The 23,888-nt window shown below is 24.2% G+C and overlaps 6 protein-coding genes across 11 annotated transcripts; 3 read left to right on the top strand and 3 right to left on the bottom strand.

The window, feature by feature from the left end:
* Positions 1-118: 118 nt before the first annotated feature.
* LOC413997 (translocator protein) lies at positions 119-1,424 on the top strand. Its single transcript, XM_397432.6, has 3 exons — positions 119-384; positions 864-1,076; positions 1,150-1,424. Exons 1-3 carry the CDS (start codon positions 277-279, stop codon positions 1,342-1,344), a joined length of 516 nt encoding a protein of 171 aa, XP_397432.2. The 5' UTR covers positions 119-276; the 3' UTR covers positions 1,345-1,424.
* LOC552571 (serine/threonine-protein kinase unc-51) lies at positions 1,409-6,101 on the bottom strand. Its single transcript, XM_624947.5, has 13 exons — positions 5,641-6,101; positions 5,437-5,529; positions 4,906-4,956; positions 4,720-4,789; positions 4,449-4,625; positions 4,076-4,310; positions 3,689-4,000; positions 3,334-3,603; positions 2,947-3,200; positions 2,489-2,857; positions 2,294-2,421; positions 2,080-2,215; positions 1,409-1,944 (listed from the first exon to the last, which is right to left on the bottom strand). The coding sequence occupies exons 1-13, from the start codon at positions 5,728-5,730 to the stop codon at positions 1,871-1,873; spliced, it is 2,259 nt and encodes a 752-aa protein (XP_624950.1). The 5' UTR covers positions 5,731-6,101; the 3' UTR covers positions 1,409-1,870.
* Positions 6,102-7,325: 1,224 nt separating this feature from the next.
* LOC724343 (DNA-directed RNA polymerase III subunit RPC9-like) lies at positions 7,326-8,242 on the top strand. Its single transcript, XM_001120164.5, has 3 exons — positions 7,326-7,589; positions 7,667-7,937; positions 8,023-8,242. The coding sequence occupies exons 1-3, from the start codon at positions 7,582-7,584 to the stop codon at positions 8,119-8,121; spliced, it is 378 nt and encodes a 125-aa protein (XP_001120164.2). The 5' UTR covers positions 7,326-7,581; the 3' UTR covers positions 8,122-8,242.
* Positions 8,243-8,250: 8 nt separating this feature from the next.
* LOC552539 (density-regulated protein homolog) lies at positions 8,251-9,552 on the bottom strand. Of its 2 annotated transcripts, none has more exons than XM_624915.5 (5): positions 9,224-9,552; positions 9,037-9,121; positions 8,761-8,940; positions 8,539-8,678; positions 8,251-8,304 (listed from the first exon to the last, which is right to left on the bottom strand). In XM_624915.5, exons 1-5 carry the CDS (start codon positions 9,323-9,325, stop codon positions 8,260-8,262), a joined length of 552 nt encoding a protein of 183 aa, XP_624918.2. In that variant the 5' UTR covers positions 9,326-9,552; the 3' UTR covers positions 8,251-8,259. The 2 variants fall into 2 exon arrangements, with proteins under 2 accessions (XP_624918.2, XP_006563989.1); XM_006563926.3 differs by having other exon boundaries at positions 8,761-8,937.
* A 184-nt stretch (positions 9,553-9,736) lies between these two features.
* On the top strand, positions 9,737-20,026 carry LOC552519 (clustered mitochondria protein homolog). 4 transcript variants are annotated; one of them, XM_026439377.1, is made up of 18 exons: positions 9,737-9,859; positions 9,920-10,030; positions 14,105-14,397; positions 14,495-14,917; positions 14,998-15,364; positions 15,536-15,672; positions 15,752-16,032; positions 16,208-16,334; positions 16,416-16,590; positions 16,665-16,864; positions 16,951-17,092; positions 17,161-17,366; positions 17,449-17,655; positions 17,737-17,835; positions 17,959-18,303; positions 18,391-18,663; positions 18,742-18,867; positions 18,951-20,026. In XM_026439377.1, exons 2-18 carry the CDS (start codon positions 9,964-9,966, stop codon positions 19,689-19,691), a joined length of 4,209 nt encoding a protein of 1,402 aa, XP_026295162.1. In that variant the 5' UTR covers positions 9,737-9,859; positions 9,920-9,963; the 3' UTR covers positions 19,692-20,026. The 4 variants fall into 4 exon arrangements, with proteins under 4 accessions (XP_026295162.1, XP_624898.3, XP_016766813.1 ...); XM_624895.6 differs by having other exon boundaries at positions 9,767-10,054; XM_016911324.2 differs by lacking the exons at positions 9,737-9,859; positions 9,920-10,030 and adding an exon at positions 10,451-10,474.
* On the bottom strand, positions 19,783-23,592 carry LOC552510 (U6 small nuclear RNA (adenine-(43)-N(6))-methyltransferase). 2 transcript variants are annotated; one of them, XR_409820.3, is made up of 7 exons: positions 23,433-23,592; positions 23,148-23,367; positions 22,928-23,068; positions 22,497-22,854; positions 22,200-22,398; positions 21,412-22,033; positions 19,783-20,861 (listed from the first exon to the last, which is right to left on the bottom strand). XR_409820.3 is itself a non-coding variant. In XM_624886.6 (6 exons), the coding sequence occupies exons 1-6, from the start codon at positions 23,535-23,537 to the stop codon at positions 21,509-21,511; spliced, it is 1,548 nt and encodes a 515-aa protein (XP_624889.3). In that variant the 5' UTR covers positions 23,538-23,592; the 3' UTR covers positions 19,783-21,508. The 2 variants fall into 2 exon arrangements, 1 of the variants encoding a protein (XP_624889.3); XM_624886.6 differs by having other exon boundaries at positions 19,783-22,033.
* Positions 23,593-23,888: the final 296 nt, after the last annotated feature.

Here is a 23,888-nt window from a genome sequence, read left to right as displayed (position 1 = left end):
ATGTATATATATACATTTTATACGATAATTGTATACTCATTAGTATTATTAAAATTTGCATTTTATAGACATGATATTGCAACTTTTCTTAGTCATTGCATTATATAAATAAAAATATATAAGTGCTGATATCCAAGTACATACACTTTAAAGTAGATAAGTAATCACAACACGGAAAAACAGTCAGTCGTAATATGTCTATTCATATATATTCTATGCTATCTATATTAAGTTATTGTTAATAATATTGTTAAATAATATTTTTTTTTCTAAAAAATGCCTGTAAAATGCCCAGTAAGTATCGCAATAGCTATTATTCATCCGAATATTGGAGGATGGGCCGGAAGCTATTTTTCTAGAAAAAATATTAAACCTTGGTATGAGGTAATTAAATCAATTAATCAATATAGTTTAAAAATTATAAATAATAAATTTAACAAAGCATAAAAATTATATTAAAAAAATAATATTTTTGTATTAATTGCATTATAATAAAGTAATATGTAATAATTTGATTTTTATATTAATTAAATTTTATTTGTCTTAATTATCTATTATAAAAATTTTAATAAATATTAAATTTAAATAAATCTAATTCTTGAGTTTTATTTTATCAAATTTAAAAAAAAATCTTATGTATTTATAAAACTTAATAATAATAATATCATTATTAAATAAATTAAATTAATATTATTGTTTTTATAATAAAATAAATTATTTGTGTTATATTATTTATGATATATTATAATATATACTTTTTAAACTTTATAATTTATGTTTTTAACTATTAATTGATTATATTAAAATTGTTTTTAAATATAATTAGATTTAATAAAATAAACTTTTTGAATGATACTTAATAGTCTTTGAAAAAACCAACATGGACTCCACCAAACTGGTTATTTGCTCCAGCCTGGACAACTCTTTATTGCACAATAGGATATTCTTCATATTTAGTATGGAGAGATGGTGATGGTTTTAGAAATGCAATATTACCTCTTTCTATTTATGGAACTAATTTAATATTAAATTGGTCTTGGTCACCATTATTTTTTGGGTTACACAAGATAAAATGGGTATTTTGATATAAATAAGTATATCTTTTTTTTTAATTACATTTTTAATCATATCATCCTCTTATATTTTTAGGCTCTGTATGAAATTATATTATTATGGGGAAGTACTGCAGCAATGGGTGTGGCATTTTATAATGTAAATCCATATGCTGGTTGTTTGATTATTCCATATTTTGCTTGGACTACTTTTGCTACAGCATTAAATTATGCAATTTACAAGAATAACAAACCAAGTATTGAAGTAACTGCAAATGAAAAGAAAGAATAATATACTTGATATCTCTGTATCAAATAATATTAATGTAGATCATCTAATAAAAATAATATTTTACTTTTTTTTTACAATTATTATATCATTATTATTTAATAAGAAATTGTCTTGCATTGAATGCACAATGCTATTAGTATAGACATATTTATTGTTTGATATGAAATAAAGGTTAGTTAATCAACCATACGTACATTATAATATATATATAATATAATATATATATTATATATATATAATTCATTATTCGTATTCATTAATAAATCATATAAAGAAACTTGTACAGAATCACTTTCATACTCTTTCATGGAGTAATCTACCCTATTCTGTGTAAGATCTAACAAAATTTACTATATATGTAATTTTAAATTTATTTCTACAATGTAATCTTCGTAATATGATCATAATGATCAATGAATTAACAGTTTTTATACAGAATAGGGCAGAATATCTTACAGAAAAGAGATATTGAGAACGGTATGGATTTGGGCGGGTCACTGCAGTCTGTTGCCAATTTTCACAAGCGCTATGTTGGATCTGTTGCATAAATGTAGCCTTGTTGTTGAAGTACATATAAACGTTTCTCAACAGCATCTTTATCTATAATGAAACAAATGCGCATGTATATGTATATATGTTTTTTGATTTAAAATATGATATTAAGTAAAAAAAAAAATTAATTCTAAAGTAAAAAATTCTAACATTTTTTTTTTGTTAAAAAAAATAATAAATTACATTTAATAAGAAGAGCTCTATCTTGACTGTGGCTGACATGTTGTGATAAAGAATGCAGTAATATCTGTGCTGTGTGATATCGTTGAAAACATTCTGCAGGATTACCAAACAATTCATCTAGTGCTGCTGATTGACACTGTTAAATAAAAAAATAGTTTAGAAATAAATACATTTAACTTATTTATAAAAAAAAAAAAATTAATCATATACTTACCATTTGAATGGCATGATTATAAAGAATCTTATCCGCAGTAGCTCCTGTCTGATGAAGAAGCCCTACACTATTGAGCTGTTTACATTCTGTGAGGCACGTTCTGAATTTTTCATTCATTGTATTTACAACTAAAATATAATTATTTTTGATATTATTATGTCATATATATAATAATTATTAACAAATGAAAATTACCTTCTTTTACACTGGCAGTTGGCTGTAACCTGCCAGCCTTAAGTTGTTGTGTTGCTAGACTTAATCCAGAACTAAGCCACTGAAGAGCTCTAACAAGTAAAATTACTTGTTCTGCTCTTCTTCTTGTTGCAGCAGTGCTTGCTTGTTCAATACCACCCAAGGGTGCACCTAAAGGTCCTGCTCTTGTCCTTGCTACTTCACATACACATTCGCATAATGCAACAACAAAATTTAATTTTGCTAATATTTCGTTGTGTTCTCGCTCTAAAAGCGTTTCTTCTGGAAGTTCAGGTGCAATGAATGTCAATGGTCGATCATCTGTTATCGTAGGATTTACTTCTGGTAGAAGATTTTGAAAATTACCCGCTTCTACAAATTTAATAAATAAATATAAATTATATTAACGAATTTATTATAAAATATTTATATGTATAGTTATTTATATTATAATTATTTACCAGATATTTCAGGAAGAGTAACTGCTCTTGTACCAAAAGGAATAACTGGTGAATGCCTCAATGTGTTGTTATTATCCTGAAATGCTCTTGATGTAGGAGAACCTAATACTGCTAACGGTCCTGTTAACAGTGGCGAGGATGCACTATTATTTCCAGTTGAACGCCGTAATGGAGACGTTCCACTCGAAGTGTGTGAATGCCTTGCAACAGGACTAACTTGCCATGTATTTGGCGGTGGAGGTGTTTCACTCAATCTAAAAATAACCAGTGTGATAAATTTAAATAATAATACATATATCATTTTATAAAATCATAATTATAAAATAATATAAAATAAAATATAAAAAGAATTATAAAACAATCTATACTAATATAATATTTATATACCTTCTACTGGGTGGTGTACCAATTACAAATTGAACACTAGGTGGACTAAGAGAGCCAATATCAGGAGCATGACTTCTATGAGTATCCACACTGCGTTTCATGCTTATTGGTTGCGAGCGAGGAACAACACTGCTTCCTGATCTTATATTAGTAGAAGGAGATGATGGTTGTGCAATACTTCTTTGTGATGGAACAGGAATTGGCTCCGAAATAGGAAGAAAACATGGTCGTGGTGGACTCACTGCCTCTCTACTAGCTTGTTTAATATACCTAATTAATTAATAATAATATTACATGTATAATAATGATAAAAATATATTATAAAATATTATTGTGTTATTATTAAAATACATACTTTACTTGTTGTGTATTAGGATTATTGTCTGTGTCACTACTGAGATCACTTGGTACAAGCACAAAGTCATCTTCAGGACTAGAACACGGACTAGTTGTTTCTGGTTCTGATCTTATAACTGTAGTTCCTTCTTGAATTGTTAATGTTCCTGGAGAAGCAGGGAGTTCAGCAGGAACTGGACTGGGATTTTCTCTAGAACCTTGAAGGAAAGGATGTCCAAAAAATTCATCAAAGGGCATACGATCTCTAGCATTACGTCTTAATAAACCCATTAAGAGATCTGATAGTTCAGGTGAAGTTCCAGGAGGAATTCTAAAATAAAAGAAATTAAAACATAATAAAATACAATTTTTGTTTCATGATAAAGATATGATACATATAACATACTTAGGTCCAAGATTTGCATTTTTTTCATAAAATAATTTTAAAGCTTGAGGCGTGTGAGCTTGAAATGGAGCTTTCCCAGTAAGACATTGAAAAACTATTGTTCCTAAAGACCAAAGATCTGCTTTTGCATCATATTGAAGTGACATTATAACTTCTGGTGCCATATACATTGGTGAACCACACAATGTTGCAGCCATTACACCATCTTGTAAAAATCTAGCAAAACCAAAATCCGCTGGAAAATTAAATAACATGCTTTAAAAATTTTTATTTTTTAATAACAAAAAAATAATATGCTATATTGTTATTTTAATAATTTTTAAATATATTTTCAATAATCTTTAAATTAAAAAGAAAATGAATAAATATTTACCAATTTTTAATGTTATTTGATGTGGTTGTGGACAAGCCTTACCACAATTATGACTGAGTAAAATATTTTGTGGTTTAAGATCTCTGTGGACTACACCTTTGGCATGTAATGCTTTCATTGCACCTGCTAATTGCTTTAAAAACACTCTAATAGTATCTTCAGAAAGAGTGCCTTTTGCTAAAAAAAAATCAATGAAAAATGAAATAGATTAAATACAATTGCTTTAGTAGATATTCAAATATTTTAATAATATATTTTTTAGAAAACATACCACTTAAATAATCGGCTAAATCCCCACCATTACAATATTCCATAACGAGGAAGACATTATAATTAGACTCCTAAACAATAAATTCACAATAAAAAATTATATCAATATTAATTATTAATATATAATATTTATATAAATATTTTATTTTTAATATCAATATTATATATTAATTTTTATTATACTAACCTTACAATCCAACAATGCAACAACATTTTCATGATGTAATTCTGTTAATTCCTAAAACATAATATTAAGTAAAGAATTGTATTACATAATTATTAAAATAAAAGAAAAAATATTAAAATATTAAAATAATATATGGATTGAAATAACAAATTTTTATCATATAGATGATTCTTATTTTTTCTAAAAAATTTACATATTAAATTATTATAGTAAATTATAATAAAATATATATATATATATTATAATTATAATGTTTTATTAATAATTAATATTATAATGATATAATATAATTATTATTATTAATTATGAATATAAAATGAAAATTTATATAATAAATCTATATAAATAAATAGATATGCATTTATAATTTATTTTAAATAAATAATATATAAAAAAAATTCTATTTTATATATTAAATAAAAACAATTTTTGTATATATAATGTAAATCAAATAAAACACTGACATTTATCTTATTAAAAATAAATACAATACAATTATAAAGAATATAAAGAAAAATATCAACTTCAAACCTTCAGAATCTTAATTTCTTTTCCAAGCAGATTCTGTGATTTCGCCAAACTTTTTTTCGTGATACTTTTGATTGCCACTACAAAATTTGGTTTCTAAAAAGAAAAAAAATACATATAACTCTCATAGTCAATATATGAATGAATAATTTTATCAGTGATCATATTTGTTTTCATGAAAAAAAAAGAAAAAACAGGAAGACTCACTTTACGATGTCTACCTCTGAAGACCACAGCGAATGCGCCGTGACCTATCAGATCTTTCGTATTGTATTCGTAATCGCCGACAATTTCCATTCTTGATTGTAATTTTTCGGCGATCGAGGATTTTTCATCGATCTTCGACAAGCAAGGTCAACAGTTTATAAACATAGCACAGGCAAGAAAGATGCATTGCCTGCGGAGAGATCGATACGCGTTATAAGAAATTTTGCGCTCCGTAGAATTTTCGTATGGTATAGTTATTTTTTTGCAACAATGCTTTTGACAACACAAATAACATCGATCTACATTTTGTCCACTCTTATAAATCACATCGATCATTAACTCGTACCACGACACTGATGGTCGAGTATATCGAAAATACAAAACAAGGGAATACGCACTCAGTTCACAGTTACCTTCGCAAAATGTCAGACAATCGCGCACAGAGGTCGTGTTCATTCATAGGCATGTGACTATGCTATCAGGTGCCCGTAACTCGTAACCTAAAATTTCTTTAAATTTGTTCATAAAAAAATATAAAATTTCATACAAGTTATAACATCATCCGAAATATTTTTTTTTATTTTATTTTTTAAAAAATTTAAAGAAAAATATACAATGATATGAAAAGAATTTCATATGAGAATAATATTTTTAAATATATTTTTTATCATATCATTGTTAATAATAAATGCAATTTTAAATATAATTTTATTAAAAATTATTTCAATTAAAAAAAATAATTACAATTAAAATAAAATATTTAAAAAATTTTTAATAATAAAATTTTATAATACATTTTTCAATAAAAATAAATTATTTTATATATTCATTATATTAAAATAATAAATAATAATTTTATTATTATATTTTTATTTTTTATTTTTATATATTATTATTATATTTATATATTATTATTTTAAATAAATAATTAAATTATAAGAAAAAATATAAAAAAATATTTCTATTTTTCATTTGTATGTATTGCATATATATATTATTTTTTAAATAATTTATTCTAAATATTATAAATATTAAATATATTAAATAATATTATAAACATAATTAATATATTTTATTCTTATAATTATCGAAGAGATTTAAAAGCCCTTAAAAACTATGATTAATCAACTTACATTTTTATAAGATATAAAATAACCACAGTCAATTATGAATCATAGGACGCATATCATATATGCACATTTTGTATGTTAAATTAAATAGCTATACTATCTTCATATATTTAAATATGTTATTTAGACAAACCATTCCGTAAAAGTGATTATAACGAATATATATATATATTCTTTGAATGGCTTCTTAATCGATTTCAAAACTCTAAAATTAATTTAAAAATTTGTATGCATTAAAAATAAATGAATTCACAAATACAATTTAAAACGAAATTTCTTTATTTATTATTCATTTTTTTTCAAATCAAAATTATATATTAAATTTTTATTAAAATTATCACATACATTAAAAAGAAATTAATAACAATAATGAATAATAACTAACACTACTTAGAAAATTAATTTTATTGTTCTGTATAAATTATTTTAAATATATTCAAAGATATTATATATCATAAAATATAAATTTTATGTGAAAAAGAAAATATGTAATTATCTATATATATGTAATTAAAAATAATAATTAAGCGCGGAATTCAAATCTTATGCTTTATGCGCACTAAAGTAATTTTGTAACTATACGCCCTCTCTATCAAAAGATTGTAAATCTTAGATTTTTATTAAATAATTAGTAACATATTCTTTGTTATAATAAATATCCTTGTAAAAAATTATATTTATAAATTTTAATAAATTTGTACATTATATTATGTTTAAATTATATTAATATTAGTAACATAACCTCACATATTTATGTTGTAATTTTTTAAAGATATAAGAAGTATTAATACATATTGTTTAAATATTCAATATGGAAGTGTAAGTACTTATTTTTTATATTTATAATTATTTTAATGAATAAAAATTAAAAATAATAGAAATAAATTTCATTTTAGACTTAAGGAATGTTCAGCATACTTAAGTAACTATGAAGTTCTAAATATTCTACAGAGTATAAAAGCAAATAAAAAACAAAAAATGAAACAAAATCAATTAGCAAGTATAACATATCAAACTATCAGATATTTAGAAAATACTTCATGTAAAATTCAGTCTCCAGAAAAAATTAAAGACTTTTTAAGAGCAATGGAACCTTTCAAACTTACAAAATGTGAAATATTAACTCTTTTGAATGTATGTCCTAAAACACCTCTTGAAATACAACTGGTAATATATCTAAAATATAATATAATATATCTAATATATATTGTAAAAAATATGTAATAAAAATTTATATATATATATTTTTTAGATTGTAGAAGATAGTGAAGATCGTTTGACTGATGAAGAAGTAGATTCTTTACTTCAAGTAGTAGCAAATTATTTAAATGAAAATGAACAAGATGGATAATATGGTTTTTCTATTTTAACTTTACAAATTTTTTAAAAACATTTTATATATTTTATGTACATTTTATTTATAGCAAATAAAGAAATGAAAATGGTATAATATTAAATACATTATGCAAATAAATTTTTGGTTGACTCATTATCTCTTCTGGTCCCCAAGATCATCTATAGAATCTTCATCAATCTGAAGTTATATTAAATATTAAATATTATAATTTATATAATATGTATATATATGTGTATATATATATATATGTATATATATGTATATATATATATATATTTATATATATAATGTATATATTAATTATATATAATAATATATATATATATATATGTATATATATGTATATATATATATATATTTATATATATAATGTATATATTAATTATATATAATAATATATATCACTCTTACTTGTGGCCATTTTTCTGGAATTACTTCAAATAATTCATCTTTCACATCTCCTTGTATAACTATTTCATCATCTCCTGTTACACTAGATCCACATGCAAATTTACTACCAAAAAATTTTGCAGCTACTTTTAAATCTATATCTATAAATTAATATAAATAAAACTTTAATTTAACAGCTACAATTATTTTAAATATAAAATTTAAATAAACATTTTATATTACCAAAAGTGCTAAGACCTGTAACAACAGTAACTGATTTCTTTTTTCCTCTAGGTGCTCTAGATACAGTCACTAATTTTGGTACATCTTCTTTTTTCTTTGTTTTAAGCATACCTTTACCACCACGTTTTTGTCTTTTTTTTTCATCTTCACCTCCACCTACTTCTGTATTATTATCTTCTACTACATATAAATAGTTAAAATTATAATAAAATAGTAAAATTTATAATTTATAAATAACTATGGGAATGATTTTATAAATATAAAAATTATATTTACCTAATTTAACTTTTTCAAATTCTGTTGGTAAATTTCTTTCTAGCCATTGCTTACATTTTTCATATTCTGGATAATATTCACAATACTGTGATACAAACATTAAATTTAAAAAATCCAAAGATTATTATTTTGTCATACAATATGAATTTCATATATAAAATATTTGAATTATAAAAAATTATCTTACTTCAATGGGAAGAGAGCAGTTTCCACAATATTGTACTTGAATCGGATAAATGATATTAGAATCAGGTCCTAGACGCAAATTTGACTGTTCTTCTATCGACATTCTTTCAGACGCTTAACCTTACTTTTGTACAGTTTGATAAGGATTTGCTTGACAAAACGTTAAAGTTTTTTTCAATTTTTTTAATTTACTTTTTTTTTCTGAGAAATAAATTTTTATTGATTTATAACACGTTTTTTAAACAAAGTACGGACTATTACTTATTCAAATGAATAGCACGTAAGGTAAGCAATCTGATATCTAGTAATTTTAATTTCGTTTTCTAGATTCTTAAAATATCTCTATTTCTACCAATTGTTACCAATCAAAAAATGCTCCAATAACATTCAACTTCAAAAGGAACTGCATCATTTGATACATCAGCAACGACAAATAAACGTTTAAAAAATACAAGGGGTGGATCACGTGATCAAAAACTCCAATCAGAAATTTTCATTCAATAATCTGCTAGACAAGAAGACCAATCATATACATTAGACTTTGTACTTCGTTCGAAACGCACGTGCAATAGAGAAAAGCGGCTCGGAGCACCTCAGAGTTAGTGTGTTACCTCGTGAAAAGAATCGGGACATCGTTGTGGGTATAATTTCTAAAAAGTGTGCACGCGTGTTACTGTGAATAATAAAAACGTGTTAGTTTCTAGAGTCGTGTGAAAATTTGAAAGAGATTGTCAAAGAAAGATGACATTGGGCGCACAAATTGAGACCTCTACTGAAAATGGGAGTATGAAAATTCCTTTGCTAAATGGTAATGAGAACCAAACGAATACTGGTTAGTATATGATAATTTTATAATCAACGAGTAATAGTTTTCTCATTTTCTATGGTTAAACTATGTAACCACTTGTGTTATATAATGATTTGGTCAGGTTACCATGTTCTGTTCGTTTTAATGTGAGTCTTTAACGATGCCGCTTTAGCCAAAAGCCGGGCCCTTGATGTTATGTAACGCGCGAATTGCGCGAATCTATGTATTGCGGGGTCATGTGAGCTACAAGTTTTACAATAGAGAAAGTAGCAGAAGACATGATTCGCGGTAGCAGACGAATTTTTATCGTTTGTAGTTATAATTATTATAAGATTGTGATTTTTTTCTTTCAATATCTTTACTCATTTAGTAAGATGTTACACAAGAACGTATGAACATATTTTTGACATGCTTTTTCTTTGGAAAACGCATCTTTAAATTAATGTATAGTATATATTTAATTATTTCTATTCTGTTTTTCCTATTTTATATTATTATCAAGTTATATCCATGCTATTCATATTTTGATAAAAATTAATCTCTTTGAAACACGTGATTAATTTTTCCCTGGATGATGAAACCATGTTACCTGCCCTGTTTAATCATTAACTTTGTTCTATCTCACTTTAACGTTTCAAAATTATCTTTATCGTGAATGTAATCACTTTATTTTTATATCTTATATTTGTTTTTATTATGTTTAAGATGGTTATTTATAATTATATTATTAAATTAGTAGTAATCTTTATCGTGTAAATAATATATATTTTATTTAGTGATTTTCATTATATATGGTTACATAGAATGTAATAATTATACAATATCTACATAATAAGAATTATATAAATTATAATGTTATATTTTATTTTGCATTAAAATATTTTAATTTTACATGATTACACTCATCATATTTACATTTTATTACAACTAACCTATTTTCAAAATTTTATAATCAATAAAAATCAAATATGATTTGAAAAAAAACATAAATTTTTAATAGAACAAAGTTATTTATCGTTTTTAATAGATCTATTCTGCTAATTTATTATTTTTTTCTTTATTTCGTAAAACTTTTATTTCGTAAAAAAAATCGAAAAAAAACACGTGCATGTTAATGACCTCTCGTGCATAGGCGTAAAAACACGAAAATTCAAAATCATAAAAAACATAACTAAATAAAGTTAAGTATTTAATTAATTGTAGTTTATTTAATTAATATATAATTTTAATTAAACTATTTAATATGAAATTTATTTTTTGTAATTAATTTAATAATTAACAATCATTTGTTTAAAGCAATATATATTAATATATTATTATAAACATCGTAAATATAATTTTTTTAGAATTGCTTCATAATTATATTTATATTTATTTTTTTAATTATAATAAAAAATTCTTTTTATAATTTTTGAAAATAAAAATGAAAAATGTTACTAGACAATAATGGTTTCATAAAAGATCACGTGTTTTGAAAGAACAATAGTGAATTGCAAAGAATTATCGATAACAGGGGTTATCGGTATTCTTTCTGACATATTACCTTTCATCTTTGATTCTGATAAAATATTTTACTAAAACATTTCATATAATTTTGAAATGTAATATATTAAATTTGAGTATATTACAATTAGTACAAACATATAAATTATCGATTATTTTACTCTCTCTCTTTCTCTCTCTTTCTCTCTCTCTCTATATATATATATAAATTATTTTTTTATTATGAAAGTTTTTTTGTCTAAATATTTTTTAAAATAATAAATTTTGTGTGTATGTGTGCGCGCGTGTGTGTGTATGTGTGTGTGCGCACATGCACGTATGTGTATATGTTCAATTAATATTATATTTTTTAATATTAAAACTATTTTGTTCAGATTTAATGATTCTTATCAATTTATTTATAGTCGCATTATAAATGATTTCGAAACTTATCAGCTTCCTTGAAAATAATAATGAAACTAATAATATCTGATATATTTGAATAAATGATTGATACTAATTAATATAAATTTGATGTTTATAATATATCGATTTAAATGCTTATGTTTGTATATTGTAAAATTATAATTTTCTTTTTCTTTGATTTTATCTCAAATCGATGTTTAAATCCTTATTTATATATTATCCTTATTATATATTAAAAATATATTTAATATATATTTAATTAATTCTTTTTTATTAATATTTATTTATTTTTTTAATCTATATAATCTATTTAATCTATAATAATATATAATACATATATAATACATATAGTAATAGTTATATTAATAATTTTTGTTTGATTTTATAATTTATAATTTTTTGTAAAGCTTGTATAATAAAATTTATTATCAATAAATATTTTTTTCTTTTTTTTTATAAAATTTTATATTAATGTAAAATTTCTTTCAATTTAAAAAAAATTTTTTTTTAAATATTTTTAAACGAAATAAGCAAAATGACATCATTTAGAAAAAACTATTCTCTTTTTATATATTTTTATTTTTTTATTTTAGTTTTTTTTCACGGTTAAATTTCTTATCTTTATTTTTGATAAAGAATTCAAAAAAAAGGAAACAGCTTTGATGAAATAGTAAAATGAGTGATAAGACTGCGATAAAGCTATTGGTTTATAAGATAAATTGATCTAACTTAAAAATATATGAATATAAATATTCATAGAAATATATAAAGATTTTCAAAATATGATAAGAAATTTTTTATGGATAAAATAAAACTAATAAAATATTTATTGTATAAATTTTATATTGATTTTTTTTTAAAATAATTTTCTTTTATCGATATTATTATTTAATTTATTCAATCCATTTATTTAATCTTCATAAAATATTAAAATTATAAAAATATTGTTACATAAATTAAAAAAAAGAAAAATAAATTATTATTTTAAAATTTTCCACGCATATTCGTCTTTTATTTTTTTCTAATCTTAATATTCTTGTAAATTTTTAAGATTAATAAATTTTTGATCGCAGTTAATTCATTGAATAATTAATAATCGTTAAAGAAAATAAATATAATAAAGAATTAATTTTAATATATACATAATATTATTTTTTTGCACTCATGTGCTTATTAATAATTCATTGATTATCTTCCATAATGCTTTAAAAACATTATATTATATTATATAAATTTAAAAAAATATACAGCAAATAGAAGAATAAATTTGTAGCATCAAGACAGAATCACAATAATCATTGATATGCGAGCTATTTTGTTAATTGTAATTAGTATTATAGTAGTTGTCTAAGATTGACATATACCAGAAATGGATGTATATCGCAAACATAGTATCGATAAAATTAGTACGGCATTTGAGTCCGAACTATTTACATTGCCGTTTATTTATAAGTACATTGGTGAATGCAAGTAGCGGTCCCACGGATATCCACTATCGTATCTGGTCGAAAATGTATTCTACTTCTATAGAAATATGAATATGTAAATATATATTCGATTAACATTCATATATTAACTAAAATCATCATCAAAATTATTAATATCCTTATAATCATGAAAGATCAACAAAAGATAATATCCAGAATAATATCTATCTTAGAAGAAAAAAATATTGCATAATATATAATATATTATGTATTAATTAGGACTTTGTTTTCTTAATTAGAATTGTTATTTTATTGTTTTTCTTAATCTAATTCTTAAAAATTATTTAATAAACTAACTCTATAAAATTTTATACTTAATTCTTTACTAATCAAATATTTATTGAGTACTATTTGGATATTATTGTATTTTAAATTGCAAAAATAAGTTTAGAAAATCAAGATTAATATAAATAAAAAATATATAATAAAAAATAATAATAAAAAAATTGTAATAAAATATTCATATTATATTAAATTCAATTTAAAAATCATTTATTCAATCTATCAATATATCTATCAAGTGACATATTTATGTTATGTAAATTAAAGACAGAAATATTTTGTTATCTATTTTTAATATTTAAATAACTTTATCTGAAATTATTTATTAACATAATATTTTAATAAATCCAAATATTTAAATAAAAATTTAAATAAAAATTCCTATATTCATGTTTAGATATGAAGGAAACTATAGAGGAAACCGGAAGTACGAGTACAGCTGCGAAAAATGTTGTTGAAAAAGGTGAAGTTGAAGCAACAAAAGAAAAAGGAAATGAAAAAGAAAAAGAGAAGGAAAAAGAAGAAGATAAGAACAAAAAGAATGATAAGAGCGAAAAAGAAGATGGTGATAAAGATGCTGGAACTGAGCAAGAAATTGTTTTTATTCAAGATATGGGATTTACCGTTAAAATCGTTAGTCCAGGAGCTGAACCCTTTGATATTCAAGTTTCTAGTATGGAGTTAGTTCAGGTAAATTATAATTTTTTAAAAAATCTGTCTAATTTTCATTTGAATAAAAAAAAATAATAATAAAAAAAAAATAAATTTTATCATTGTTTTTTTTTAGGAGATCCATCAATTGCTCATGGATCGCGAAGATACTTGTCATCGTACATGTTTCTCTCTTCAACTTGATGGTAACACATTGGATAACTTTGCTGAATTGAAAAATATTGAAGGCCTAAAAGAAGGTTCAGTGATTAAAGTCGTAGAGGAACCATATACAATGAGAGAAGCTCGTATACATGTTCGACATGTTCGAGATTTATTGAAGTCTGTAGATCCTGCAGATGCTTACAACGGTGTTGAATGTAGCAGTTTATCATTTTTAAACGTGGTTACCAATGGTGATATCCTCGAGAAAAAAAAGAGTAGAGCAGACTCAGTTGATTGTACCCCACCTGATTATATTATACCTGGTTGTAAAGATAGACCATTGCTACCTTTACAACCACAAGCCAAAGAACAAAAATGTCCTCCTTGTTTAAAAGTATAAATTAATATATTTGCTTATCCTTTGATATATTTCAAAAATAAGTATTTCAAAAATACTTAATTTATTCATTGTAGGTATTAACAACGTCCGGATGGAATCCACCGCCCGGTCATAGGAAACTTCATGGTGATTTATTATATTTACATGTGGTAACATTAGAAGACAAACAATATTATTTGACTGCGTGTGCGAGAGGTTTCTTTCTCAATCAATCGACAAAAGAAGTATTTAATCCGAAACCAGCGACTCCAAGTCATCTCTGTCATAGTTTAATTGAATTACTAAATCAGCTCAGTCCGGCATTTAAACGAGGTTTTGCTGCTATGCAAAGACGAAGAACGCAAAGACATCCATTTGAACGAGTAGCAACACCTTATCAGCTGTATGCATGGTGTGCTCCTCAAATTGAACATACAATTGATGCAATACGCGCTGAAGATAGTATGTTCCATTTTACATAAATTAATAATTTATTCTATTTCATATCATATATTATATAATTTTAAATCTTGTAAAATTCTTGTTTAAATTTAGAACTTCAAAGTATTATCATAAATATACAAATAATTTTATATTCAATTATTTATTTCCACTATTTCTATTTGTTAATAGCTTTCTCTTCTAAATTGGGATATGAGGAACATATTCCTGGGCAAACTCGAGACTGGAACGAGGAATTGCAGACAACAAGAGAATTACCTCGAAAAAACTTACCTGAAAGACTGCTCAGAGAACGTGCTATTTTTAAAGTAGGCCTACATTTAAAATAATTACACTTCAAAACATTACTATTATAACATATTTATGTTTCATGAATGATTTATTTAGGTTCACAGTGATTTTGTTGCTGCTGCTACTCGAGGAGCAGTAGCTGTGATAGATGGTAATGTAATGGCAATAAATCCTGGTGAGGAAGCGAAGATGCAGATGTTTATTTGGAACAATATTTTCTTCTCTCTTGGATTTGATGTCAGGGATCATTATAAAGAACTCGGCGGTGATGCAGCTGCTTTCGTTGCGCCTAAAAACGACTTACAAGGTCTTAGAGTATATGCTGCTATTGATCTACCTGGTCCTTATACATTGGGTACCGTTGTAATCGATTACAGGTTTGTACGAAATTAAATACACGCATTCTTTTCATCACATTATTTGTACGACGTGGATATTTTGTAGCGGATCATTTGTACATACTTGTTCGATGTTCAGTATTCTATCGCAACTTACATCTCGATCGAAAGGATGTTAAGTTTTCGTGGTAATCACTCGTATTCCTCTGCATAGAGGATATCGTGTCACCGCTCAGTCTATCATCCCTGGAATCTTGGAACGCGAGCAGGAGCAATCTGTTGTTTATGGTTCTATAGATTTTGGGAAAACAGTACTTACACATCCAAAATATCTTGAATTGGTTAGTTTTCAATAATAATTTTATATCATTTTTAAAATATATTTCTCAATTATTATAAATTACATGTATTATATTTTGTAGTTAAACAAAACCGGCCAATTATTAAAAATTCTTCCTCATAAAGTTATCAACGATGCTGGAGAGGAAGTTGAACTATGCAGCAGTGTAGAATGCAAAGGTATAATCGGTAATGATTCCCGGCATTATGTGTTGGATTTGTTACGAACTTTTCCTCCTGATGTCAATTTCCTTAAATGTAAGTTAATATAATTAATAATAAACTTAAAATTAATTTTAATTTTGTTACATTTTTATTCTAATTTTTTTTAGTGGAAGCAGTTGAATTAAGCAAAGAAGCGAGAGCTTTAGGTTTTCCAATTGAACACAAACATAAACTTGCTTGTCTTCGTCAAGAATTGATCGATTCTTTTGTCGAGGCTAGATATGTGCAATTTATTAAACATGCCGCATTTCATCTGCAACAACTTACATCTGCAAGAAGAGTGCAGAAAGAAAGTGAAACTGTTAGGGTAAAAAAAAATTTTCCAAAATTTAATATTAAGTAAAGTAATGTTAACAACAATAGTATTAATATATAGTATTGCATTAATTTTAGGAAGGTAAAAGAGAAGAATTAAATACTGTTGCAATGGATAGTAACAAAGAAGATTCTACTCATACTTTAATCGAAACAGACGAAGCTAAAAAGATTGTGGAGAGCATTACTGATTCTATTACTGGTGGAGAAAAACAAGAATGTATATAATTTAATTATTTATTATTTATAATTAAAAATATCTACTAAATTTATCTCTTTCTTTTTCAGTGGAAGAAAGTACAAAAGAAATAGTACGCAGAGCTGCAACAGCAGTTGGCAGTTTGCGCGAAGCTGAATTTGATGTCAGATTTAATCCCGACGTATTTTCTCCAGGTGTTAAACACCCAGATCCAAATGGGCCTGCTTTAAAAAAACAAAAGCAATTGGTGATAGATGCTGCTGATTTCTTACTTACTGTACAAATCCCTACTTTTGTATGTTTTAATGTAGAATATTTTATGTTTATCATATTAATATTTGTTTAAAATTAAAATTGATTCAATTTTTATATCGTAGATCCGAGAATGTTTAGATCATACAGCTGCTGCAATGGATGGTAGCATATTAGTAGAAGCTTTACACGGTAAAGGTATCAATGTAAGATATCTTGGTAAATTAGCAACTATGTTATCTACTGTCCCACAATTGCAATATCTTAAACGTATTGCTGTTTCGGAACTTATTTTACGTTCGGCAAAACATATTTTTACATTTTATATGCAGGTATATTAATCAAAATATAATTTTAATTTTTGCGAACTTTTCATGAAAAACAAAAAAATTATGCTAATATTTATTTTTTAGGGTACAGAATTAATGAGTTTATCTGCAGCGATTAGTCATTTTTTAAATTGTTTATTTTCTTCTGCACAAATTATTCATCCACAACAAAATCTGGAAGAGGTACGATTATTTTATCTTTTATTACGTTTTATGTTTTTAAAATTGTTATAATAAATATTTCAAAATAATAACAATACCGAATAATAATTTTTTAATGATAATTTATATAATTGTCTATTTTAGCTTCAAAGTAAAACTGCGAAACGACGCAATAAAAGAAAAGGTAGAAATAATGGTCCACAACAATCTGAAGTAGAATGGGCTTCCTTGACACCTAAATCTCTTTGGCAACAAATTAAAGCAGATCTGAAAAGTTATTATGATTGGGAAACACCATGTCCAGAATCGTTGGATGCCACGATAGAACATTTTCATCTCCAGAAAATTTCGTTACTTCGCAATTTTTGTATAAAGACTGGTATTCAAATTTTATTGCGTGAATATAATTTTGAAAATAAAAATAGAGCTACGTTTTTCGAAGAAGATATACTCAATATATTCCCTGTTGTGAAGCATATCAATCCTAGAGTAAGTAATAAAAGTTCTAAAAGTTTTGTGGTTCAATATATAATGGTTTTATATATAAATTATTTTTGTTTTTTATTTTTTATTTAGGCTAGCGATGCATATAATTTTTATACAACCGGCCAAAGTAAGATTCAACAAGGTTATTTGAAAGATGGATACGAATTAATTAGTGAGGCACTTAATTTACTAAATAATGTTTATGGTGCTATGCATCCTGAAATTGCACAATGTCTCAGAATGCTTGCGCGATTGAATTACATAATGGGTGATCATGGAGAAGCTCTTGCAACGCAACAAAAAGCAGTTCTTATGTCAGAAAGAGTTAATGGTATAGATCATCCATATACTATTACTGAATATGTAAGTATAAAATAAATATATTAAATTAATGATTAAAAATAGAAAAATATTCATAATTATATTATTATTTATTAATAGATCCGTCTTGCTCTATATTCTTTTGCCAATGGTCAAGTTTCTGTATCGCTCAGGTTATTATACAGAGCACGTTATTTAGCATTATTAGTTTGTGGTGAAGATCATCCAGAAGTAGCACTTCTTGATGTAAGTATTTCATATGACTATTAAAAATGTGAAAAATCAAACATTTTTAATTTTTTCATTATCTTATTCATTTATTTATTTAGAGCAATATTTCTTTGATACTTCATGCTGTTGGAGAATATGAATTGTCGCTCCGTTTTTTGGAACACGCTTTAGCTTTAAATCTACGATATCACGGGCCACGATCTTTGAAAGTTGCTGTTTCTTATCATCTTGTTGCGAGAACTCAATCTTGTATGGGTGATTTCCGAGCAGCTTTAAATAATGAGAAAGAAACTTATGCTATTTATAAGCAACAATTAGGCGAAGATCATGAAAAAACTAAAGAAAGTAGTGATTGTTTAAGACATCTAACGCAACAGGCCGTGGTTTTACAGAAAAAAATGAATGAAATATATACTGGAAAATCGGGTGTTAGTTTACCACCGATTCAAGTACAACCACCTAGTATGGGATCTGTGCTTGATATGTTGAATGTGATTAATGGTATTCTTTTCGTTCAAATTAGTCAACAAGATATTGAAAATTTTAAAGCAGAAATAGAGAAACGACAGAAAGAACAAACACCTGACAGAGAGACGAAGATGCTTCAAAATGGAAATAAGAAAAATGAAAAGGAAAATAAAAAAGAAGAAAAAGATAATAATAAAAAAGAAGAAAAAGAGAATAAAAAGAACGAAAAAGAAAGTAAAAAAGAAGATAAAGAAAATAAGAAAGATGAGAAAGAAAATAAAAAAATAGAAAAGAAAGTGGAAACACAGAAAGAATTAAAAAAATTGGAAGAAAATAAGACAACGTTAGAATCAGTAGTTGCAGAAAGCTGAGCTTGTTTTAAACCGCTAATGATGATATTTAGTAGTTTTTTTCTAAGTCCTAGTCTTTCTTTGCCCGCGTCCAATCTTTTTTTTAAGAGTAACGCGAATACGGCATATATAACTGATTCGAATAAGGTGAAAGTGTTTGCTCGAGATGAGGATCGTTATTTGATGTATCGTGTATACGTTTATAAAAGGCTATCAGAATCGAACTTTTATAGTGTGACGATCAATGACAATATAGATCAAACTTTCGAAAGAATTAGATTTCTTAATATTCGCGATGCTTAATTACAATATGCCAAGCTAAATAATTTATTTGACTGATTTACAACAGTATATAACAAATACATAAAAAAAAATTGATTCTTCATTTATGTAAATAATTCAGAATGAAAGAATTCATTGCCTTAATGCATATATTTATAAATTTTATTTGTGATTCACAATCTACAAATCTACAAATTATTGAAGGAATAAAGAAAGAATATATCTTAGTAAAATCATAAACAACAATTTCGTCTAATATTGTCACATTTTTTCCAAAGACTCAATTAATTCTACTTTATAACAATAAAAATTATAGATATTATTGCATATTACATTTTTATTAATCTATGAAATAGTAAATTAGTATTTGTTTTAGCATATTGCACAAATGTTGCTAAAACTTGAAAATGCAATGTACCAATAAAATTAAAATGTTACAACAATTATCTATAACAAATAATGGATTTTATTATCTAGTAGAATATAAGTCAATTGTTTTTTTCTATAAGCTATTTTATTATACATATATGAAATCATGTTTTGTGCCATTTAGGCATTAATGTCATTCATTTTAGTTGCTATCGATACATGCAATATATATTAAAGTCATGTTTTCTATTTTTAGATACTGCTAATTTGAGGTTAGTCTTGTTGAATTCAATATGAATGCTACAGATAATCGATTTTCTTTTAAAGAATATTGATAGATTTTTCATAAATAATATATGTTTGAAAATAATACAGATTATACAAAAATTAATAAAGAATAGTATTTATATTGTATTCAACAAGATAAATTTATATAGCTTTGTTAATCGTTTTTATACCATTCGTATACATTACGAAAAAAGCTTTCTTTCATTTTTCTATCACCGTTGTTTTATCGTCATTTTATGTGAAAATTTGGATCTGAAAATAATTTTAAATTAAAAAATTTTCCATTTATACAGAAAAAGAAGTTTTATAAAAAAAATAATAGTGGCAGGAAAAAGATAATACAATGATAAGTATGCTATTATATTTCACGATCATTAATAACGATTATCAAAAACGATTCATTAATCAATATATTATAGGAATAGTATCAATTTCCTAATTATTATTAGAAATACTGCAGTTTTAGAATTACAAACATCTGTTACTAAGCATATATCTTTAATAAATAACATTCGTTACGAATATGTTATGTTAAAATTTTATCATATTGCCACACTAAATTAAGTTAAAAAAATTATTTTTTGTCATGAGTCAGTTATGTTTATAATAATAATGATGATGATAATAACGATAATAAAAGCAAATAACATAAACATGCCGTATCAGTTTTCATTTAAATTTGTATATTTTACAATATAAAATATTATATTGCACTTGTTAGTTAAAATGTACAATGAAGAATGCTAGTTAATAAGAATTATTGATTATAAATAAAGTTAAATATTTGATTTACATATGTTACCTGTTACATGATTTCTGTTATATGATGACCATAGAGTTTACCATATAACAGAAAGACCATAAAATAAATCATTTTGTATGGAACATAAAGTAATATCTTATACAGAATTTTTAATTTGATTCAAATTCACTTCAATTTTGTTTGTTTTTAATCGTTTTCGTTTCTTTTTATTTGGTCTTTCATGTGATTTTTGAAAATATTCTCTGATATCTAATTTGTTTATTAAATATTGTCGAAATGTTTCTAAAGCATTCTTGCCACCAGTTCCTTTTTCAAGGATCATAAATATTTTGACATCATTATTTTTAGCTTCATGTTCTATTAATTCAACAAAAAAGTTACATATTAACAAAGGTTCTTTTATAACAGTTTCTTGTAATTCTTTAATTGTTTGTTCTTCAATTATATTTTTTGAAGTATTTTTCATTAATTTTTTTGTAGAATGTTCTATATTATTTGTTGTAGTTATACATTTTGTATTATGATCTATAAACTGATTCATTAATCTTTGAGCTAATCGACGTTTTCTACGTGCATGTGACCATGTATCATTTTCTGCAATTAGCTGACATGACCAACCATTAAAATTGTCAATTGGCAAATTTAATTCTTTGATTTGTACCTAGATATAAAATAAAATATAAATATGATATAAAATGTTATGATTATTATATAATATGATATATTATATATATAATATGATATATTATGGTATATATATCATATATGATATATAAAATATATGGATTTATAAAATAATATGATAGAAAATATAAGTATAATATTACATTTAATTCTTTCATTGTTTGTTCCAAAAAATTAACTAAATTATCAAAAGAAGAAAATCTATGTTGTATTGGAAATTGTATCTCTATTGGACGTTGTTGTCTAAGTAATTTTGCAATATAATCTTCACTTTTTCTAATAACTGGAGCATTTATCAAATTAACAAAATCTTTTGATAAAAATGACCAAGCCAATCCCCATCTATAAAAAAAAATTAATTTATTACATAAATATAAAAAAGTAAAATATAAAATAGTATATTATTTATAACATACTATTATTTACTATATATTATTTACCGTTTTGTGTGACCTTGACAAAATTCTGTCCATGTCACATTTTCTATATTTTTTTGTTTTAGAAATTTTAATAAAAATAATAAATTATTTCTTTTACCACACATTGTGGTATAAATTTTTATTTTTTCTTTAATCTCTATACTTTCTTTGATCATTTGTGTTATAAATGCTCTTTCACCACCTTGAACTCTAAGTTCAACTTTGTTTCCAGTTGAAGCATTTCTTGGTGGTAAACGTTTTATTATTTTTTCTGATAATTCTTCTATTTCAAAAAAAGGTGGATTACATATTGTAAAGTGATAGATATTATTTTCTTTTATTATACCCTTCAATATTGTTCCTTCATTTACTTTAAATACTGTAAATCAATAAAATTATTTATAATTTATAAAATATAATATGATTAATAAAATATAATATTATTAATTTACCTTTTATTATATGATGCAATTTATTATTTTCAATATGTTGAATTGCTGTTTGTATGCTTGTTTCATCAACTTCTGTACCAATCATTTGATTTCCATACATTTTTGCAAACAATAAAGGATAAATGCAAACTGCTCCAGTACCTATGAAGAAAATATTTAACATTTAGATTAAATAAAATATTTTAATATTAAATTTTATTATTTAACTTATTTTTAATACCAATATCTATGCCAATTACTTCTTGCATTTCATTAAAAGAAATATATTTCATTAAATCTTCAATCCATAAAATATAATTTATTCGTAATGGTAGAGTTGGTACTAATTTATTTGGAGGTATTTTTACTTCTAGATTAAAATCATGTTTTAATAAAACTTCTGTAAGCACACGTAGGCTTTCTTCATTTTTGAAGTCAATCTTTATCTTTCCTGTTAAATCCTATCAACAATTTGTTAATACTTTTTATAAAAAATGTGATAACTATAAATAAAAATATATCTTACAATATTTGCAATATCACGAAATTCTGGATATAATAAAGCAAGTTCATTGAAATCTGGTATTTTTTTATATTTATTTCTTGGATGCATGAATTTTCTTAATGACATTTTCAAAAAATATTTTTTTTTTTACTTCTAATATTTAATATTTATTAATATTTATTTTCCGATAGATTGTATAAAATATATATATCTGTTACAATTATGTTAATAAATATTTTTTATTTATAAATCTGAAATATTTACATTTATTTTAAATTTTATATTTATATAAATTATATATCAAACACAATTTTATTTATAATATTATTAATATTATATATTATTGTTTATAATATTCATGAGAATTTAAAAGGTTAGTTTTGTACGTATTGAAAAAACAATATAATTTTTGTTGTTCTTTATGTTCTTAAGTATTAATTGTTTAAAGATATTTAATTTATTTTAAAATATCAAACA

This window comes from Apis mellifera, linkage group LG3 (genome assembly GCF_003254395.2).
Source record: "Apis mellifera strain DH4 linkage group LG3, Amel_HAv3.1, whole genome shotgun sequence".
In the NCBI taxonomy this organism is placed as follows: domain Eukaryota; kingdom Metazoa; phylum Arthropoda; class Insecta; order Hymenoptera; family Apidae; genus Apis; species Apis mellifera.
This window is presented reverse-complemented; position numbering and strand designations above follow the sequence as displayed.